The sequence below is a fragment of the Mobula hypostoma genome, chromosome 2 (genome assembly GCF_963921235.1).
Source record: "Mobula hypostoma chromosome 2, sMobHyp1.1, whole genome shotgun sequence".
Lineage (NCBI taxonomy): Eukaryota > Metazoa > Chordata > Chondrichthyes > Myliobatiformes > Myliobatidae > Mobula > Mobula hypostoma.
In genome coordinates this window covers 157,027,424-157,048,909 of record NC_086098.1, presented here as the reverse complement: position 1 = coordinate 157,048,909, position 21,486 = coordinate 157,027,424, and the positions used below count along the sequence as shown (strand labels likewise).

At 43.0% G+C, this 21,486-nt stretch overlaps 1 protein-coding gene across 1 annotated transcript in view; it reads left to right on the top strand.

The window, feature by feature from the left end:
- The window catches only part of top3b (DNA topoisomerase III beta), an 80,659-nt gene that overhangs the window by 23,746 nt on the left and 35,427 nt on the right, over positions 1-21,486 (top strand). Inside the window, exons 4-9 of the mRNA XM_063040916.1 lie at positions 5,086-5,160; positions 6,497-6,693; positions 7,752-7,908; positions 19,039-19,152; positions 19,798-19,888; positions 21,000-21,154. Coding sequence (XP_062896986.1) covers positions 5,086-5,160; positions 6,497-6,693; positions 7,752-7,908; positions 19,039-19,152; positions 19,798-19,888; positions 21,000-21,154 — 789 coding nt within the window. The remainder of the gene's footprint in view (positions 1-5,085; positions 5,161-6,496; positions 6,694-7,751; positions 7,909-19,038; positions 19,153-19,797; positions 19,889-20,999; positions 21,155-21,486) is intronic.

The window sequence follows — 21,486 nt, the reverse complement described above, 5'->3', positions numbered from 1 at the left end:
GATTTGCATGCAGCAAGCTTTCACAAGTAGCGATATACTAATAACTAGAATATGCTGATGGAGACATTAATGTTTTGCTAGAATATTCAGGATTGTTTAATATCATTTCCAGTACACAAGTGTATGGCGAATGAAATAATTATTACTCTGGATCAAAAAGCACACTTAGATAAAGAACACAATAATTAAAAATTGTAATAAATATAAATACATGATAGCTTATATGTGCATAAAGTGAGGCATGGTACAGGAGTGTCAGTACATAAGGTGACTCTGACAGGAAATGATAAAGTAGTGGTGGGTTCGTGGGTGGAGGTGTTGATCAACCCTACTGGTTGTAGGGAAAGTAACTGTTTTTGAATCCGGTGGTCCTGGTGTGGATGCTATGTAGCCTCCTCCCTGACAAGAGAGGGACAAACAATCCATGAGCAGGGTGGATGGGATCCTTCATGATATTGCTGGCCTTTTTCTGGCAACTTTCTGTATATATGGCTGTGATGCAATGGACTGTTTTGACTAACAATTATAAAGCCTTCCTGTCCACCACAGCGCAGTTCTCACACCATGCAGAGATGTAGTATGCTTTCTACTGCGCATCTGTAGAGGGCTGTGAGTGTGAGACGTGGCTAAAGGATGCATGTCTCTGGGAGCTGAACGTCCAAGGATACACGGTGTAACGAAAGGATAGGAAGGTAGGCAGAGGGGGAGGTGTGGCTTTATTGATAAGAAATGATATTAAATCATTAGAAAGAGGTGATATAGGATCGGAAGGTGCAGAATCTTTATGGGTTGAGCTAAGAAATTGCAAGGGTAAAAGGACCCTGATGGCAGTTATTTATAGGCCTCCAAACAGCTGCAGGGATGTGGACTACAAATTACAAAAGGAAATAGAAAAGGCATGTCAGAAGGGCAGTGTTATGAAAATTGTGGGGGATTTTAACATGCGAGTGGATTGGGAAAATCAGGTCGGCACTGGATCTCAAGAGAGAGAATTTGTAGAATGTCTGCGAGATGGCTTTTAGAACAGCTTGTTGTTGAGCCCACTAGGGGATCGGCTGTACTGGTTTGGGTATTGTGTAATGAACCGGAGGTGATTAGAGAGATTGAGGAGAAGGAACCCTTAGGAGACAGTGATCATAACATGATTAAGTTAACTGTGACATTTGAAAAAGAGAAGCCGAAATCCGATGTGTCGACATTTCAGTGGAGTAAAGGAAATTACAGTGGCATGAGAGAGGAACTGGCCAAAGTTGACTGGAAAGGGACACTGGCGGGAAAGACGGCAGAGCAGCAGTGGCTGGAGTTTATGCGAGAAGTGAGGAAGGTGCAAGACAGGTATATTTCAGAAAAGAAGAAATTTTCAAATGGAAAAAGGATGCAACCATGGTTGACAAGAGAAGTCAAAGCCAAAGTTAAAGCAAAGGAGAGGGCATACAAGGAAGCAAAAATTAGTGGGAAGACAGAGGATTGGGAAGTTTTTAAAACCTTACAAAAGGAAACCAAGAAGGTCATTAAGAGAGAAAAGATTAACAATGAAAGGAAGCTAGCAAATAATATCAAAGAGGATACTAAAAGCTTTTTCAAGTATATAAAGAGTAAAAGACAGGTGAGAGTAGATATAGGACCGATAGAAAATGATACCGGAGAAATTGTAATGGGAGATAAGGAGATGGCAGAGGAACTGAACGAGTATTTTGCATCAGTCTTCACTGAGGAAGACATCAGCCGTATACCGGACACTCAAGGGTGGCAGGGAAGAGAAGTGTGCGCAGTCACGATTACGACAGAGAAAGTACTCAGGAAGCTGAATAGTCTAAAGGTAGATAAACCACCCGGACCAGATGGAATGCACCTGCGTGTTCTGAAGGAAGTAGCTGTGGAGATTGCGGAGGCATTAGTGATGATCTTTCAAAAGTCGATAGATTCTGGCATGGTTCTGAAGGACTGGAAGATTGCAAATGTCACTCCGCTATTTAAGAAGGGGGCAAGGAAGCATAAAGGATATTATAGACCTGTTAGCTTGACATCGGTGGTTGGGAAGTTGTTGGAGTCGATTGTTAAGGATGAGGTTACAGAGTACCTGGAGGCATATGACAAGATAGGCAGAACTCAGCATGGATTCCTTAAAGGAAGATCCTGCCTGACAAACCTATTACAATTTTTTGAGGAAATTACTAGTAGGCTAGTCAAGGGAGATGCAGTGGATGTTGTATATTTGGATTTTCAGAAGGCCTTTGACAAGGTGCCACACATGAGGCTACTTAACAAGATAAGATCCCATGGAATTACGGGAAAGTTACAGACGTGGATAGAGCGTTAGCTGATTGGCAGGAAACAGAGAGTGGGAATAAAGGGATCCTATTCTGGTTGGCTGCCGGTTACCAGTGGTGTTCCACAGGGGTCCGTGTTGGGGCCGCTTCTTTTTACATTGTACATCAACAATTTGGATTATGGAATAGATGGCTTTGTGACTAAGTTTGCTGACGGTACGAAGATAGGTGGAGGGGCCGGTAGTGCTGAGGAAACAGAGAGTCTGCAGAGAGACTTGGATAGATTGGAAGAATGGGCAAAGAAGTGGCAAATGAAGTACAATGTTGGAAAGTGTATGGTTATGCACTTTGGCAGAAGAAATTGTTACGTGCCCTGTAACTGGGTTGCCAAACCAGCAGAAAGGGATCACTCAGTTGGAGTCTGGATTACTAGAACTAAGAAAGTTTTATTAAAGAAACAAGCAACACAGTAATCGAAAGGATAGTAAATGCAACAGTTCAGCAATGATAAACACACATGTGCACAGAATTAAGATAACAGCATCAATCAAGTTCTATCATTGTCTAGGGGTAAATGACCAAATTTCAAAGTGACACAAAAGTTCAGTCCAATTTAGTTCAGTTCGCAGTAATCGTTGCCATGGCGATGGACAACGTGGTGGGGGGAGGGAGAGAGAGAACGGGAACGACTGATCATTCAGACACGGCTTCCACTCACAGACCGGCGATATTGCTCACAAGCAGCTTTCGGGCGAGTCCTTTGTGATGTCACCTGAGGTCACCGACTGTGACCCCTCCTCCAGATGCGGTCAATCCTCTGCAGTGAACCCGGCACCCAAGCGAGGGTGGACACACACCGGGTTCCCGTTGATCGTACCTTTCCACCCTGTGCGTTTAAGGTCCGGTACTTCCCACCGACTCGTGAGAGGCGCACCGCTTCCAGGGTCTCGTTACCTCGGGCGGCGTGTGTGTCGCCTTAGCGAACCTGTCCCTTTTTATCCCCCTGCTGGGGTATCGCCTGTCCATCACTTCAAACAGTTCAGGGTTCAAAGGGGAGTCGCTCCAGACAGCTCTCTCTCCCGTCCCTTCATTACACATCTCCAGACGCTGCCCCATTGTTCCTCATCTCTCCTTCCCCTGAGGACAGGTGGCAGACCACTTGCTGATGCCACTGATGCTAACCCAGGCCAGCAAACATCTTAATTTTATGTGTATTCTCATCACAAAATAAACAGGCAGACTAGTATTTAAATGGGGAAAGAATTCAAAGTTCTGAGATGCAACGGGACTTGGAAGTCATCGTACAGGATACCCTTAAAGTTAACCTCCAGGTTGAGTCAGTAGTGAAGAAGGCGAATGCAATGTTGGCATTCATTTCTAGAGGAATAGAGTATAGGAGCAGGGATGTGATGTTGAGGCTCTATAAGACGCTGGTGAGACCTCACTTGGAGTACTGTGGGCAGTTTTGGTCTCCTTATTTAAGAAAGGATGTGCTCTGACGTTGGAGAGGATACAGAGAAGATTCACTAGAATGATTCCGGGAATGAGAGGGTTAACATATGAGGAACGTTTGTCCACTCTTGGACTGTATTCCTTGGAGTTTCGAAGAATGAGGGGAGACCTTATAGAAACATTTCGAGTGTTGAAAGGCATGGACAGAGTGGATGTAGCAAAGTTGTTTCCCATGATGGGGGAGTCTAGTACGAGAAGGCATGACTTAAGGATTGAAGGGCGTCCATTCAGAACAGAAATGCGAAGAAATTTTGTTCGCCAGAGGTTGGTGAATCTATGGAATTTGTTGCCACAGGCAGCAGTAGAGGCCAAGTCATTGGGTGTATTTAAGGCAGAGATTGATAGGTATCTGAGTAGCCAGGGCATCAAAGGTTATGGTGAGAAGGCGGGGAGTGGGACTAAATGGGAGAATGGATCAGCTCATGATAAAATGGCGGAGCAGACTCGATGGGCCGAATGGCCGACTTCTGCTCCTTTGTCTTATGGTCTTATGGTCTATTGATGTGTTGTCCAGCTCGTTTCAGCCTCTTCAGAAAGTAGAGACTTCGGTGAGCTTTCCTGATTGTGTAGGATTCATTCTGGGGTCATGAAAGGTTGTGTGAGATGTGCACTCCCAGGAGTCTGAAAATGCTCGCAGTTTCTACTGCTGTGCTGCCAGTGTAAAGAGGGGTGTGAGTGATGTGAGTTCTCCTCCAGTCGATTACCATTTCCTTTGTCTTGTTGATATTGAGGAAGAGGTTATGTGCCTGGCACCAGGCCTCAGCCTCTTCCACCTCCTCTCTGTAGGCAGTCTCATTGTGATGAGTCCCACAGCTGTTGTGTGACTGGCGAACTTGACAATGTGAACGCTCGGGTCACGCAGTTGTGTGTAAGCAGTGGGCTCAGCACACAGCCCTGAGGGGCCCCTATGTTGAGGATGATGGGGAAGGAGGAGAGGTGTGCATCCTTACTATGTGAGGTCTGTCGGTTTGGATGTCCAACACTGGTTGTATAGTGGTGTATTTAGACTGAGAGGTAGAAATTTGTTCACCAAGGTCTTCGTGGGGCAATAATTTTGAACGTCAAACTGAAAATCAGAAACAGCATTCTGATACAAGTGTCCCTGTTTTTACAGTGTGTAAGGGTCAGATGCATGACAGATACAATGATTTTTTAAATGGTACCAAGAATCCTTTATGTCCATCAAACTGGAGCTCACTCTTAGCTTCTCATCGTGAGGGCAGAAGTCTCCTTAGTATTAGACCAAAGCGTCAGTTTGTGTAATTAGTCCCATTTATTCACACAGTTGCTTTTTTCTGAGCAGGTAGAAGGGCGAGGCATTGACTACATTGTCCTCTGGCTGGATTGTGACAAGGAAGGAGAAAACATCTGCTTTGAGGTACAAATTTTTTTTAATCCTCTCTTTCATGTCACGTAAAAGACAGTTCCTTGTGCATTTCCTGGTGTTTTGGTAGACAAGGATGGCCATTGCAATTTATGGTACAAAAAGAAATTCTTGTCATTAGAAATAATTTAGACATAAAGACTTGGAGTTTGAGAAGACTGAAAATGATAGCTAACTAGCTTCAGAATAGTTTACTTGCAAGATGCTTCAGGGTTCTGAAGTTTTTTTCTAATACATTTGCTTGTTAATCATTGTTCTTTTGGATTCATTGTGACATCTGTTAGTGTTGAATTTCAGGCAGTTGGCTGTGAAAATTTACAGTATGAAAATCAACATAGTCTTAAGTTTAATAAAACTAGATTTCTTTGAGGAATATATACACATAAATGCCGCTATATTCAGGAAGTAACATTTTTTCTAGAAAACTCTTCTTTAAAAAGTTAACTGAGCAAGATATGCTTATTTTCTAAATATGCATGATTATTGATGCAAGAATTATATGTCCTTCCTGTTCCAAAGGTTTTGAATGGCTTTAATACATTGACAATCAAGCCAAAGGTCAGAAGAAAGTCTTCCAAAATAAAAATTTTTATTTTGACCGATGGTTGATGTTGAGAATGTACTGATCTAAAATAGCATGAAACTCACTGTGGTGCTGAAGAAGTATATTGGTCTGATAATGGAACACTATCAAACCAAGCCTTTGAATTGTCAATAGAAGAGCCCTAGTACCTATGAATCTAGTAATTGTTTTCATCTAAGTAATGGCTAGTAGCGTAGAGTACCATTCAGACACAAAAGACACAACTCCTGAAGCTATCTGAGTGGATTCTCTAAATTTTCCTTGGTTTTGATTAATGCCAGGTGTTTCCTGACTATAGCAATATTGCAGATGCAGGATAAAATGTCCTTTGAGAAGAGTCATTCTTATTATGACTTAAAAAACCCAATTCAGTGTTTTCATGGTGTTATATATGCCACCTAGTAACTTGATGGAGTTAATTCAAGTGTGTCTGAGCAAACATTTGGAAGGAAATCTTAAATCTCAAAACATTTTTTTTTGGATATTTCTTGGAAATGCCAGTTTCAAAAACCGTGACCTGCACAGTGCACAGAACCAATGTATGTGCACTAGCTCTTCAGAATGTCCAGGAGTGTTTTCCTTGTTTGCCATTTAGAAGTAACAATTCCCCAAGGGAAATAAAGAGCATTATTGCAAGGTGCTCTGTCTGTTGTTTCAGAAAATCATAGAGCATTTGGCTTATCTTCCAAAAGGAAGTATTGTTTTACATTCAGACTTGCAATGTGGTATGTTTTTGTGTTCATTTAGGTACTGGATGCCGTTAAACCTGTTATGAACATTCTCCATGGAAATGAAAGGGTGATATATCGTGCAAAGTTCAGTGCTATAACCGACAGTGACATTAGCAAAGCCATGAACCATTTGGGAGAACCTAATCGGAACGAAGCACTGTCAGTTGATGCGCGTCAGGAGCTTGACCTGAGAGTGGGTTGTGCTTTTACAAGGTACAGTATGTACAGTGTTCAGAAACACCAAGCCTAATGTTCAGCCAGCATCTTACAGATACTGAAGAAGTAGATTGGCCTGATAATGGAACATCATCAAACCAAAGCCTTTGACTTGTCAATAAATAATCCAAAAGAATAACCCTAGTGCCTATGAGTCTAATTTTCATTCAATATAACCTGAAGTCAGTGTGAACTTTGGTATAATATTGCTTCCTTGGGAAGTTCTCTTGTTGCTTCAATTAATCATCCTCCACAATAAATGCCATTTATTCTCTGACAATACTGCCTTTTCTTTGACACTATTGCTCAATTAGTTCATAAACTTTTACAGAAAAAAGGTTCTAATAATTCTAGCAATAGCTTTGAATTTCATTTTGTTTTGTAAAAGTAAAATTTCACTGTCAGACGAGAGAAGTAGCTACAGTAAAATTTTCAATAATCCGGTGTCTAGCTGTACGGAAATCCTGATGATTTGGCTCATTAACCTTAAGTGTGAGCAGAGAGCCTGTAACGTGGTTTCAGAAATTGGTGATGTGCACTTGAATCGCAGAATAATGATCATTTCAGCTTAATTATTGGTGTCTACTTCCAAAGTGAGCATATAGGAACAAATGTGTGTTTAGGGGTTCCTCATACAGTTTACTGTTATACATTTAGAGGAACTGTAAAAGATGTCCTTTCTTTTTTAAACCAGGCTGACATACTTACTATTTTCCTGTACTCTGACACCACCTCCGCACCTTGGGAAGGTTGCACTTTTGTGTTATTTCCTCTTCCTACATCAGTCAACCAACTAGGATGCAGGTCATCTGGACAACTGGCCTGCCCATCAATTGTCTCTCCATCCATTACCTCTACATTTGGTGCTTCTACTGGTATTTTATCAACAGAAATAAGTCTCTTTGGGATATTGTTTTTGCAAAAGAAAAACCCTTTTTGTATTTGAAAGACCATATGCACAGATAGGTTTTTACGATGAACTTTAATTACCTTTAAAAGGGCACAAAGCTATTATTTTCCAGTAAGTGACCGACATTTTCACTGTTGTTTTTCAGGTTTCAGACTAAATATTTTCAGGGTAAATATGGGAATTTGGACAGTTCTCTCATCTCATTTGGACCCTGTCAGACACCCACTCTTGGTTTCTGTGTAGAAAGACATGACAAGATCCAGTCCTTCAAGCCTGAGACGTACTGGGTTCTGCAAGCAAAGGTTTGTGATAAAGTTGTAGTGTATGTAGCTTGGAGACAGGCCCTTCAACACACCAAGTTCTTGCTAACCATTAAGTATAAACCATGATATAGTAATCCTTTTTGCTTTAGAAGGCTGTTAATACTCTGATTCTTTAGAGGGGAGGTGATTGTAAATCTGAGAGGCTAGATTTGCACTCCAGATAGCATCCTCAATCTGGTGCAGAGCGGTGGCTGTGAGGCCCACATGGCAGTGGCAGTCCGTGTTCCATCTTGAAGTTGGAGTTGTTCACTGTTTTATCTGTGTTCATATGGAGTATTCTGATGTGAATGCCGTGGATATTACAGACTTTGATCTACATTAATGAAACTCCAGCAAGTTTTGAATGTGATAATCACGTTTATAAAGCTTCCAGAAATGAAACATTTTTATTTTGTTACGAGAATACACATAAAATTAAGATGTTTGCTGGCCTGGGCTAGCATCAGTGGCATCAGCAGTTGGTCTGCCACCTGCCCTCAGGGGAAGGAGAGATAAGGAACAATGGAGCAGCGTCTGGAGATGTGTAATGAAGGGATGTGGGAGGAAGAGCTGTCTGGAGCGGCTCCCCCCTTTGAACCTTGAACTGTTTGAAGTGATGGACAGGCGATACCCCAGCAGGGGGATAAAAAGGGACAGGTTCGCTAAGACACACACACACGCCACCCGAGGTAACGAGACCCTGGAAGCGGTACGCTTCTCACGAGTGGTGAGAAGTACCGGACAACGACAAGGGTGGAAAGGTACGATCAGCGGGAACCCGGTGTGTGTCCGCCCTTGCCTGGGTGCCGGGTTCACTGCAGAGGATCGACCGCATCTGGAGGAGGGGTCACAGTCGGTGACCTCAGGTGACATCACCAAGGACCCGCCCAAAAAGCTGTTTGTGAGCCATCTCGCTGGTCTGTGAGCCATCCTGCTGGTCTGTGAGTGAAGCCGTTCTGAATGATGAGTTGTTCCTATTCTATCTCTCTCTTCCCCCACATTGTCCACCGCCATGGCAACGATTACTGCGAACTGAACTACTAAACTGGACTGAACTTTGAGTCATTTTGAAATTGGTCATTTACCCCTAGACAACGATAGAGCTTGATTGATGCTGTTATCTTAATTCTGTGCACATGTGTGTTTATCATCACTGAACTGTTGCATTTATTATCCTTTCGATTACTGTGTTGCTTGTTTCCTTAGTAAAACTTTCTTAGTTCTAGTACTCCAGACTCCAACTGAGTGATCCATTTCTGCTGGTTTGGCAACCCAGTTACGGGGTACGTAACAATTTACAGAGAGTAAATGAGGTTTGTAATGTGGAGTGTCCATTGCCTGGATAGCTCTATCTTTAGAAAATAGCTGGATCTCATTCATAGTTACTTGCCATTCATGGTACATACATATGCATTATGTCCTGCCGAAGGGTCTCGGCCCAAAACGTTGACTGTACTTTTTTCTATAGATGCTGCCTTCCCTGTTGAGTTCCTCCAGCATTTTGTGTGTTTTGCTTGGATTTCCAGCATCTGCAGATTTTCTCTTGTTTGTGTACACATAAATTTGCCTTATTCTTAAATAATAAACAAGAAGCTGCCTTAGTATGATGGATTGGAACATCCTACTTCCATCAGCTTCTAGATGAGTGCTGCAACCCTTTTCTTCTGGGAGTTTTCTCTTACCACAGGTCATTGTGCAGAACAGCTTGGAGCATCCTGCTCTTTTGCCAGCACAGTGCATCCGGACAGCTTCACAGTATCAGCTGGGTTTGAGCACAGTTCTGCTGGCTGCAGGGTATAAGAGCACCTTCTTGTTGAGTGTTGAGCTTAGAAGTGTTCTATTGGTTGCAGTATTTAAACATTAACATTATATTACTAACACTTCAATTTTTTGAATCATGAGATTTCGGACTCATACTGCACAATAGGATCTTAACCCAGGATGTTGCTCCTGCTCTTTATTTTTTCTGTGGAAACATTACACGAAGAACATATCTACCTTCTCAGCTAGAGGGAGATGCGACAAAACTTGTTAAAGAACATTGATTTTGTTTTTCTCCCTTTGTACTGCCTCATACTCCTCAATCAACAGTATTTTTAACATGATTACTTTTTCCTTTACAACAAAAGCCATGTACTGTGTTGTTAGTGTTTGAAGTTCTAAATCAATGATTTTGACCCACTGCTTAGGATTCAAAGCAGTGAGGATTATATATCAATGTTGTTTCATTTTGGGAGTATAGTGGAGGTGGGGGCAAGAGGAGGTGGTTACAAGAATTTTTATCAAAGTTCTTGAAGAGCAGGTGAAGTGAAGATTTTATCTGAAAGTGGGAGATTGTTTGCTCCAGTTTTGTGTAATTTCACAAATTAGAGAAGTTTATGACACAGGATCTGTTATGATCATACTGGGCAAGGAAAGCTCATGATTTCTCTATATATCAGTTCATCTTCCACAGTCTTATTTGTTACCATATTTTATATGCTCATCCGGATATTAAATACTTGAAGAGTTTCTGACTCCACGAGCCTTTCAGGTGGCGTATTCCAGTCCCCACCATGCTGGCGTGTTTTGTTTGGCTCCTCTGATCCTGCTACCAATGTCCCCTAGTAGTATTGCTCTTTGCTAAAGAAGAAAGGAGCTTCCTATTCATCCTTGCTGCATTTGATAAGCCTCAGTTAAATCTTTCTCTTGTGCCAAAGAAAACAAGGCCCAACCCAGCCAGTCATGTTAATCACTCAAAGTCTCCCACCCTGGCTGAAACCTTGTGTTTTGATGGGCAGTTTAGGATAGAGTGAGAATATATAATACAACATATTTATTGTTTTAAAACAGTTTGCTGGTCCAAAGCATTTTATCCCTTTCCATTTTTATAAATATGTGTCATTGTGTTTGGCTCATGAGATTCTTTCCAAATTGCTGAGTGGAGAGTAGCAATAATAATTGATGATTAAGGTAGAAGGAGTTAATTTTAGAAAACCTAGCACATTTATTTTTCAACATAGTCCCTTCCTAAATGTATACACTTAGTCCAGTGGTCGTGGAGCATACGGATCCCTTCTTTGTAGAAGTGGTCCACGGCAGGGGTGATTGATAAGTTCGTGGCCTAAGGTAGAAGGAGATGAGTTATATGGCTCTCGTTACATTCACGTGCAGTTCAACTCTTTGAGTGAAAATACAGAAAGTTTGAAGTTAATAACTCATCTCCTTCTACCTTAGGCCACGAACGTATCAATCACCCCTCATGTATGTGTATGTATATATACGTACAGGTTTCCCCCGCCATCCGAAGGTAGAGCATTCCTATGAAACTGTTCGTAAGCCGGAATGTCATAAAGCGAAGAAGCAATTACCATTCATTAATATGGGAAAAATTTGTGAGCGTTCGCAGACCCAAAAAATAACCTACCAAATCATGCCAAATAACACATAAAACCTAAAATAACAGTAACATATAGTAAAAACAGGAATGATGTGATAAATACACAGCCTATATAAAGTAGAAATACTTTTCTACAATCATTGCCGCACTGTCCACCACAGCGAAAATCTCACGCAAGCGCTCTCGGCAGAAACACGGCGCAAGCGCTCTCGGTAGAAACACTCTCTCCAGTAACCTTTAAGCTATGAAGCTGCCAGATCATACCAACTAACACATAAAAACACACAGCCTATATAAAGTAGAAATAATGTATGTACAGTGTAGTATCACTTACCGGAATCGGGAAGACAGCGCCGAGCACACTGATGATGGTGTGTTAGGCTGAGTCGTCAGAGGGTGGGGTGGTACATTGGTCGCCAACCTCCAGGTCGCGGACCGATACCGATCCGTGAAGTATGCAGGGGTGCAGCGGTGACCGAGATGCACCCAGCACATCTTTAAGAAAAAAGCCAAAATAAACAAGCTAATTAATTAGGTGCCGCCCGGCACGTAAATGGTGGCCTAGATCAGAGGTGACGCAATCGGCAATCGCCTCTGATCTGGGCCAACACTTACGTGCCGGGTGGCACCTAATTAATTAGCTTGTTTATTTCAGGTTTCTTTCTTAAAGATGTGCTGGGTACTTTAGTACTTTATACTTTATTGTCACCAAACAATTGATACTAGAACGTACAATCATCACAGCGATATTTGATTCTGCACTTCCCGCTCCCTGGATTACAAATGAATAGTAAATATCAAAAATTTAAATTATAAATCATAAATAAAAAATAGAAAGTGAGGTAGTGCAAAAAACCCAAGAGGCAGGTCCGGATATTTGGAGGGCACGGCCCAGATCCGGGTCAGGATCCGTTCAGCAGTCTTATCACCGTTGGAAAGAAGCTGTTCCCAAATCTGGCCGTACGAGTCTTCAAGCTCCTAAGCCTTCTCCCGGAGGGAAGAGGGACGAAAAGTGTGTTGGCTGGGTGGGTCATGTCCTTGATTATCCTGGCAGCACTGCTCCGACAGCATGCGGTGTAAAGTGAGTCCAAGGACGGAAGATTGGGTTGTGTGACGTGCTGTGCTGTGCTGTGTTCACGATCTTCTGCAGCTTCTTTCATACTAGGTTGTGATGCACCCTAGAAGAATGCTTTCTATGGTGCATCTATAAAAATTAATGAGGGTTTTAGGGACAGGCCAAATTTCTTTAGTTTCCTCAGGAAGTAAAGGTGCTGGTGGGCCTTCTTGGCAGTGGACTCTGCTTGGTTGGACCAAGTCAGGTCATTTGTGATATTGACCCCGAGGAACTTAAAGCTTTTGACCTGTTCCACTTGCGCACCACCGATGTAAATTGGGTTGTGTGGTCCGCTACTCCTTCTGAAGTCAGTAACCAATTCACTCGTCTTGCTGACGTTGAGGGATAGGTTATTGTCTTCGCACTATGCCACCAGGTTCTTAATTTCCTCTCTGTACTCAAACTCATCATTACCCGAGATGCGGCCTACAATTGTTGTGTCATTGCACTTCTCGGCCACCGCTGCACCACTGCATGCTTCGCGGCAATGTATCAGTCCCGCGGCCCGGAGGTTGGGATCACTGGGGTGGTGGGACACTGAGGTGTCATCTCATCGTCATCCGTTTCAATCAGGGCAGGCAGGTCATCTTCTATGTCTGCCTGCCTCGATGTTGAAGGTCGAGGTTCGCCGTCTGCTGTGGCTGATGTGGAAGGCTTGCCTGACTGCTTAGCCTCGCGCATTTTTCTATCATACAGTTCGTTGTAAACACACAAACCATCCTGCAAATATGCCGTAAACCTACGTACCCTTTCAAAATTAAAGTCGTACTTTATCATTGCAGCGAAAATCTTACGCAGTTGCTTCACGTTCAGTTCCTGGATGACTTCACTTTTGGTCTGTTCGCTACTGCATTCAGTTTCAATTGTTATCCTTTCCTCTTCCTCTTGCATCAGCTCTTCATCTATCAGTTCTTGGTCATGGGATGCCAAAACCTCTTCAATATCATCTTCGTCAACTTCCACAAGCCAAACTCACTTTGTCCTTACTTCGTTCACCACGATCGAAATGCTTAATTATGTTGTTACGTACCCCGTAACTGGGTTGCCAAACCAGCAGAAATGGAACGCTCGTTGGAGTCTGTGGTTACTAGGAACTAATAAAGTTTTATTAAAGAAATAAGTACACTAATCGTAAGGATATAAATGTAACAGGTTAGCAATGATAATACACACATATGCACAGAACTAGGGTAATAGGAATCAACCAAGCTCTATCGCAGTCTAGGGGTAAAATGATCGGTCTTAAGTGAAGCAGAGTTCAGTTCAGTTTAGTGCAGTTCAAAGTAGTCGCTGTTGTTGTACTGCTGGGGAGAGAGAGAGCGAGAGAGAGTGAGAGATGCAGTTGGTTTCAGGCAGACCTTTTGATGTCTTCGCAGTTGGTTTCGGGCAGACTTTTTGATGTCTTCTAATCCCGCTGTGGTCATCGACTGTGACCCCTCCGTTCCGGATACGACTGTTCTTCCGCGGTGAACCCGGCACCCAGGCAAGGGCAGACACACACCCCAGGTTCCCACCAATCGTACCTTTACACCCTGTGAGCCTCTGATCGGTTCCCGCGAACCGGTCCTCCAAACTCTCACCAACTTGTGGGGGCATACTGCTCTTTCCAGGGTCTCATGGCGTGTCTCGTGCCTTAGCAAACCTGCTCTTTTTATCCCCCTGCTGGGGTATCACCTGTCCTTCAAGCTTCAAACAGTTCAGGTTCAAAGCAACCGGCCTATCAATATCTGAATTGTGTTTCTTTCTCGTTAATCTCTCTCTTCTCTCTTATTAGCATTTTGAATGTTTCTCTATTGTCTTCCGTTATCTCTCTCATTAGCATCATCTGTCTGGTAGCTCTGCTTGGCGTCACACATGGCACTCCCACCCTTAAAAGGATTTTTACCGGGGTAAAAATTATGGGCATGAATGCACGTTATAAGATACACACTAATATACAAGTAGTCATCAGCTATTCGGCTAATACAGAGAACTTTAAGGTTTAACCCCTTGACAGACAATCAGCAATCACATTGTCCGTTCCTTTTATATGTTTTATCTTAATATCAAATTCCTGTAACACCAGGCTCCAACTTAGTAAGCATTTGTTTTTATCCTTCATTGTGGCCAAAAACACTAATGGATTGTGATCAGTGTAAATTATCAGTGGTTTCCGTGCTGGACAAATATAAACCTCAAAATGTTGTAATGCCAGTATGATTGCCAGTAATTCCTTCTCCACAGTGGAATAATTTCTCTGATGGACATTAAACTTCTTAGAAAAATAAGCCACTGGGTGTTCAATTTCCTCTTTGTCTGTCTGCAACAGCACCACCCCGGCCGCTTCATCGCTAGCATCTGTTGTTAGGGAGAAGGCTTTTGAAACCTCAGGCGCATTCAATACAGGGTGGTGATACAGAATCACCTTCAGACTCTCGAAGGCTTGTTGACAAAGGTCGTTCCACACAAACTTCGCATTCTTCGGCAAGAGCTTAGTAAGAGAGAGGGTAATAACCGCAAAGTTTTTGCAAAACTTCCGATAGTACCCCACCATCCCCAAGAACCTTCTTAGGGCTCTCTTGTCCGTCGGGATGGGAACTTCAGAGATAGCCTGGATCGGTGCCAGCTGCCCCTGTCCTACCACATACCCCAGACAAGTGACCTTAGCGTGACCGAACTCACTTTTCGTGAGGTTCACTGTCAGGTTGGCTTCAGACAGCTGTTTAAACAGTGCCTCTACTGCCACAATGTGCTCCTCCCACGTGTTACTCCAGACCACTAAATCGTCAATATTCACTTCTACGTTCTTTAACCTTTTTAATCACTGAATTCATCATCCTATGATAGGTTGCTTAATAGGTTGATCTGATGTGACAACAACATCATGTACCGTCCCCTTGCATCGCCTCGGGACATCCGGACATATATCTGCATGCCGGTTAATTAGCTTTATCAGCTCTGTTCAAGGGTTAAGTGACAGACCTTATCAGCAAAGTTGGCCAAAACAATAGAGTTCTCCAATCTGGTCGGCACCATACTTATCTTTTCAAGATGGGTTATCCCCTTATCATTTTGCACCCCAACCTCATTAATTTTCATGATAACACCAACTAGATCTGCTTTCTGATCGTGGTAAGCTTTTAACATATTAATAGGCTCTAACTGTGTCGGCTCACATCTACAATACTCAATAATATCCTTCCTCATGTTCGGCCAGTAAAACTCTTTGGTAATTCTATCGACTGTTTTCCTCACCCCAAAATGTCCACCGAGGGGTATCTTGTGGGCCAGGTTAAAAATCTCGTCGCTATAAATTTTCGGCACTACCACCTGGTGTACCGCCCCCCACTCCTCATCTGCGGGCACGGTACTTGGTCTCCATTTCCTCATCAGTACTCCCTCCTTCACATAATAGCCCACTGGTTCCCTTTTTATTTCTGCTTCGGAGAGAGCTGTCTTTGTCAAAACCATCAGCTCCTCGTCTCGTTCCTGTGCTTGTATAAATTCCTTCCTTGCTAATGATAAATCTACCTCAACTCCCTCACTTCCTTCCGCTCCACTATGCTCCTTCTTCTCACTTTCTAACCCCTCCTGGTACAAGGCTGGTAAAAACATCTCGGCTAAATCTACATTCGCTTCGTCAGCCTTTCTGGACATGCACTGAGTTACTACGCAAATGGGATAAACTTGTGAGTCCATGGGCGGGTCCTCAGTCCTGGCCGGCTTGCTCGTCAGCTTTTCTGCTGGGTACACATCTCCACCTGCAAGGTCGTTACCGAGTAAGACCTCCACGTCTTCCATCGGTAATTTGCGCCTCACCCCTAACGTGATCGGTCCGGAGACCAAGTCACTTTTTAGGTGTATCTGGTGCAAAGGTACTGCTTCAGTCCCTTTCCCAATGCCTTTTATCACACTGACCTCCCCAGTCTCGGTCTCTGAACTAAAGTCTAACACCCTCCTTAAGATCAATGACTGACAAGCCCCAGTGTCTCTCCAGATCCGTACTGGAACTGGGTTTGACCCCTCCTTCACCGACACCAATCCGGCCGAAATAAACTTCTCACGCCCTTCCTGAACTCTATCAGACCTCTTCTCCCCTAGCGGTTTGTTTGCTGGTTCAATACAGCCAGTCGGAGTCGTCATTTTTCCTTTCCCCGTCTTCTTCTTTGGGGCAAAACACCTGGACGCAATGTGACCGGCTTTCCCACAATTATAATATATGACCCCAGGAGACTTCCTACCAAACTGCTTCCTGTCATCCTTATCCTTCTCACTAGTCCCCAACTTACTTTCTGGCTTTTCCGGCGGACTTTCTCCGCCCTCTCGACTACCCTTCTGGTAGCTCTTACTCGGGGTAAACTTTGCTTTGTGTGTTAACGTGTACTCATCTGCTAACTTAGCAGTTGCGGCTAAGGTTTCTGCCTCTTTCTCATCTAGATAGGGCCTCATACCTTCAGGGACACAACTTTTAAATTGCTCAATCAGTATTAGCTGTAGCAGTTTGTCATAATCTCCAGTTACCCCTTTCGAGGCACACCAACGCTCACAATACATCTGCATGTCACGGGCAAACTATAAATACGTGCGGCCCCACTGCTTCCTCACATTCCGGAACCTTTGCCGGTATGCCTCCGGGACCAACTCATAAACCCTGAGTATAGCCTCTTTCACCACATCATACCTCTGGGCATCTTCTGCTGACAATGCCGAGTAAGCTTGTTGAGCCTTCCCCTTAAGTACGCTCTGAAGCAAAACAGCCCACTTATCCCTCGGCCAGTCCTGACTTGCAGCGACTTTTTCAAAATGTAGAAAGTACCGATCAACATCAGCCTCCTCAAATGGGGGAACCAACCTAACCTCCTGGGTCGCCCTGAACCCTCCACCTTGGTTCGGCATTTGTCCCCTCTCTAGCGTCATCCTTAACTTCTCCAGCTCAAACTCCCTTTCCTTCTCTCTCTCTTCCCGTTCTAACTGCTGTACTCTCTCTTCCCGTTCTAACTGCTTTACTCGGAACTCGTGCTTGGGTCTTAATTTTTCCATCTGCAGCTGCACTGCTTCTCCACCAGGTTGCCCATAGACACCACCTCCAGCTCCCCGTGGGGAAACACACCTTTAGATACATAATGCTCAATGATAGCTCTGTGCATCTCCGCTCTCCTCATTGTCGGCTTCCCCTTAAAAAGATTCAACCCTTTTGCAACAGCCGCCAATTCTGATTTCCTGGCATCCTCTAATGCCTCCCAGGTTGGCGCCTTTAGAAATTCCTCAATCTCCAGTTCTGCTGTTTGCCCTTTTTTTTTTCTTTCGGAATTTTAACCCAATCAATTTACCCAGTCCCAATTTTGGCGTTCAAAATCCCGGACGAGAACCCCACTTATGTTACGTACCCTGTAACTGGGTTGCCAAACCAGCAGAAATGGAACGCTCGTTGGAGTCTGTGATTACTAGGAACTAATAAGGTTTTATTAAAGAAATAAGTAATACAGTACACTAAGGATATAAATGTAACAGGTTTGCAATGATAATACACACATATACACAGAACTAGGGTGATAGGAATCAACCAAGCTCTATCACAGTCTGGGGGTAAAATGATCAGTCTTAAGTGAAGCAGAGTTCAGTTCAGTTTAGTGCAGTTCGAAGTAGTCGCTGTTGTACCGTTGGGGGGAAGAGAGAGTGAGAGATGCAGTTGGTTTCGGGCAGACCTTTTGATGTCTTCTAATCCCGCTGTGGTCACCAACTGTGACCCCTCCGTTCCGGATACAATCGTTCTCCTGCTGTGTACCCGGCACCCAGGCAAGGGCGGACACACACCCCAGGTTCCCACCGATCGTACCTTTACACCCTGTGAGCCTCTGATCGGTTCCCGTGAACCGGTCCTCCAAACTCCGACCAACTTGTGGGGGCACACTGTTCTTTCCAGGGTCTCATGGCGTGTCTCATGCTTTAGCAAACCTGCTGTTTTTATCCCCCTGCTGGGGTATCACCTGTCCATCAAACTTCAAACAGTTCAGGATCAAAGCAACCGATCTGTCAATATCTGAATTGTGTTTCTTTCTCGTTAATCTCTCTCTTCTCTCTTATTAGCATTTTGAATGTTTCTCCATTGTCTTCCGTTATCTCTCTCATTAGCATCATCCGTTTGGTAGCTCTGCTTGGCGTCACACATGACAATGTCTAGTTTTACTCTAAGTGTAACACCCTTACAAGTTCTTTTAGGCTTTTCCAATACCTTAGAACTGATCTTGCAAACGGATGCTCAAAATAAATCGACATAAAGCACAGATGCTCACAGGCACATGTTTAAGCAATGCCGGCTAGAATGCAGTTCCGTGGGAGGAGTTTGGCTGCTTGGGGCGCACACTACCTTTTATCGCGTGCTGCCTTTTTTCGTAACAGTGAAAACATCTTCTGTTAGCGAAAACAGGTTAACTAATGTAGGTCTTTCGTAACAGTGAAGTGTTGTAAAGCGAACGTTCGAAAAGCGGGGAACACCTGTATATAAAAAATAGTCACTGACTCAGGCTCTGATATCCTGCTGCAGTGGTTACTGGTATTATCGATCTTCTATTTCCTGTTAATTTGCCAATATTTCTTTTTTAAAAAAAGGGATTTCTGAATGATGTATTCCAATCTCAATCTCTTTGATTCATTCCAGGTCAGTAATTGTGCCGGTGATTCCATGGTTCTAGACTGGGACAGAGTCAGAGTTTTTGATCGAGAAGTGGCACAGATGTATCTTAATATGACAAAATCTGTGAAAGAAACAAAGGTAGGTAAGGGGAAGAAAATGGATCAGAACCCATCAAGCTGCCAGTGATTGTGGCCGTAGGGAATGTTTGTGAGGGAACAAGCGTGCATATGGATATAATGTACTGGCTACAATAAATTAATAATCATGTACTTGAGCAGGAGTTCACAGACTGAGAGAAATGGCATGAGAGAAAGTGGGCAGAGGATAAATGTTAAGTAAGGAAGTAAAAGGCACAAAGGTGAGGAGGAAGATGCAAGGGTAGTGGGGGGGAGGAATGGAGTGGGATTGAGAAGGACGTTGATGGGAGGGAATGAAGGAAGGGGAGAATTTTAGGTTGAAAATAAAACTCTTAAAGTGATGACTCTGCAACGTATATGGAAGATGCCTTTGTACCAGCTGACACACCAGGATAAAATTATATGAATGTAGCTCACTGGAGTCCTTAAACAAACAGAAATTCCTTCAGTTATAATTCCAACTGTGTTCATTAGTCACTCAGAAAATGTTATGCCATCAACTCCAGGATTTAGTTAACAAATTAATGCCTTTCTTGTAGCTTAATTTGGCTCATGATCAACATTGTCTAAGACAGGTAGAAATTCTGGTCCTTAACTCTAGAAGTAGTTTCTGGTCTGGTTACTTATCTTAATGTTTTGTTTGCAGGTGCAATCTGTGAGTAAAAAGGAAAAGGTGAAGCAAAGGCCACAGGCACTTAACACTGTGGAGATGTTACGTGTAGCAAGCTCGGCCCTGGGTATGCCTTCTATTATTAACAGCCCTTACTGATGATTTGGGTTTCTTCAATTGAGTAAAATCAAAATGTCTGAGTATTTCAAATGAATAACACCTACTTTATTTCCTTCTGTCTTTTTATTTAAATGGCTTTATCAGTCCTTGTCTTGGTGACATGTAACTGGTGGGAAATTATCATGGGTGTTTAAAGAATCAGTTCCAGAAACAAGCACTTCCAAATCATCTCATACAGCTCAACATTAACAGCATCCCACCAGCATATTAATTTCCTCAACATATTTTGTGTTTTCACTTAGTGAGATGGATTGCATGCTAGCTATTCGTTCCCCATGTCCTTTTGGCTCGGGGCTACCTAATTTATCTTCATAAGGGAGCATAAGTCTGCAAACATGTTGTTCGTGTCCAATGATGCAATCTAGATTTATAAAATGAAAATGGGGCAAATGACTTACCAAAATGTAAAAGTTTGTTTTTTTTTAATGTAAGTAACATGAACTTTTTTGTGAGAAACTGTTTGAAGAGCTGTCTGAGATAAATGTGGACAACATCCAACAGTGTAACTGCCTCTGTGTATAACAGTTACTGTACGTGTTTTACTTTCAAGGCTATATGATGCTGGAGAGTAAGGTGATACTAGTAATTGTAAAAAAAAGACATCTGAAAGTCCACAAGAATTGAATGGCTCTATTTCTATAGAATCATCCCTACTAGCTGCATGCCATTGATCATGGGCAAGATTTTCCAAAGAACTTGAATTTACTTTTTGGGACCTTCTACAATGGAGAAGAAAACATGACACAAAATTCCTCATTTTTAAGATTTTCAGCAATATGTAATATGGCCCTTAAAATTGGACAGACATTTTGGATATGTTTCCTGGACATCTCAAATGATTGTGATTAAAATGTGGGAATTCAGCAATGTTCAAAGGTATTATTCATTGAACAAGGCAGAATAGCAGGTTGCCAAGAATATGAAAATTAAAACCCAGTACTCATAAAGGTCATCAAGTAGGGCACTATATCTTTGCACAATAAACTGTGTGTTGATTGTTTCTGTCTCTGACTTCGTGATGTGTTTAATTAACGATACCCTTCATATTGTCTGACCAGGGATGGGCCCTCAGCATGCAATGCAAGTAGCAGAGAAACTGTACACACAAGGATATATCAGTTACCCTCGAACCGAGACCACACAATATCCAGAAAACTTTGACCTCAAAGGAACCCTCCGACAGCAGGCAAACAACCCCTACTGGAGTGATGAGGTTGGTAAAAAGAGACTTGCGTTCACGTAGCATTTTAATAGCTTTTTCAGGATGATGCAAAGCACTATGAAACTGACGATGCACATAAACAAGTGATCAAATTCAAACTTATTATCGAAATATGTACATCATCTACAACCTTAAGATTCATCTTCTTGCACGCGCAATAAAATTCAATAAAAACACACACAAGACTGCCACAGATCCAATTTGCAAAAGAATACCATGCAAACAGTAAAAAAAAAGTATACAAAAAAAACATTTGGAACATGAACTGCAATGTCCCCAAAAGTGAGTTTGCGGCTGCGGGACCCATTCAGCGGTGAGGCGAG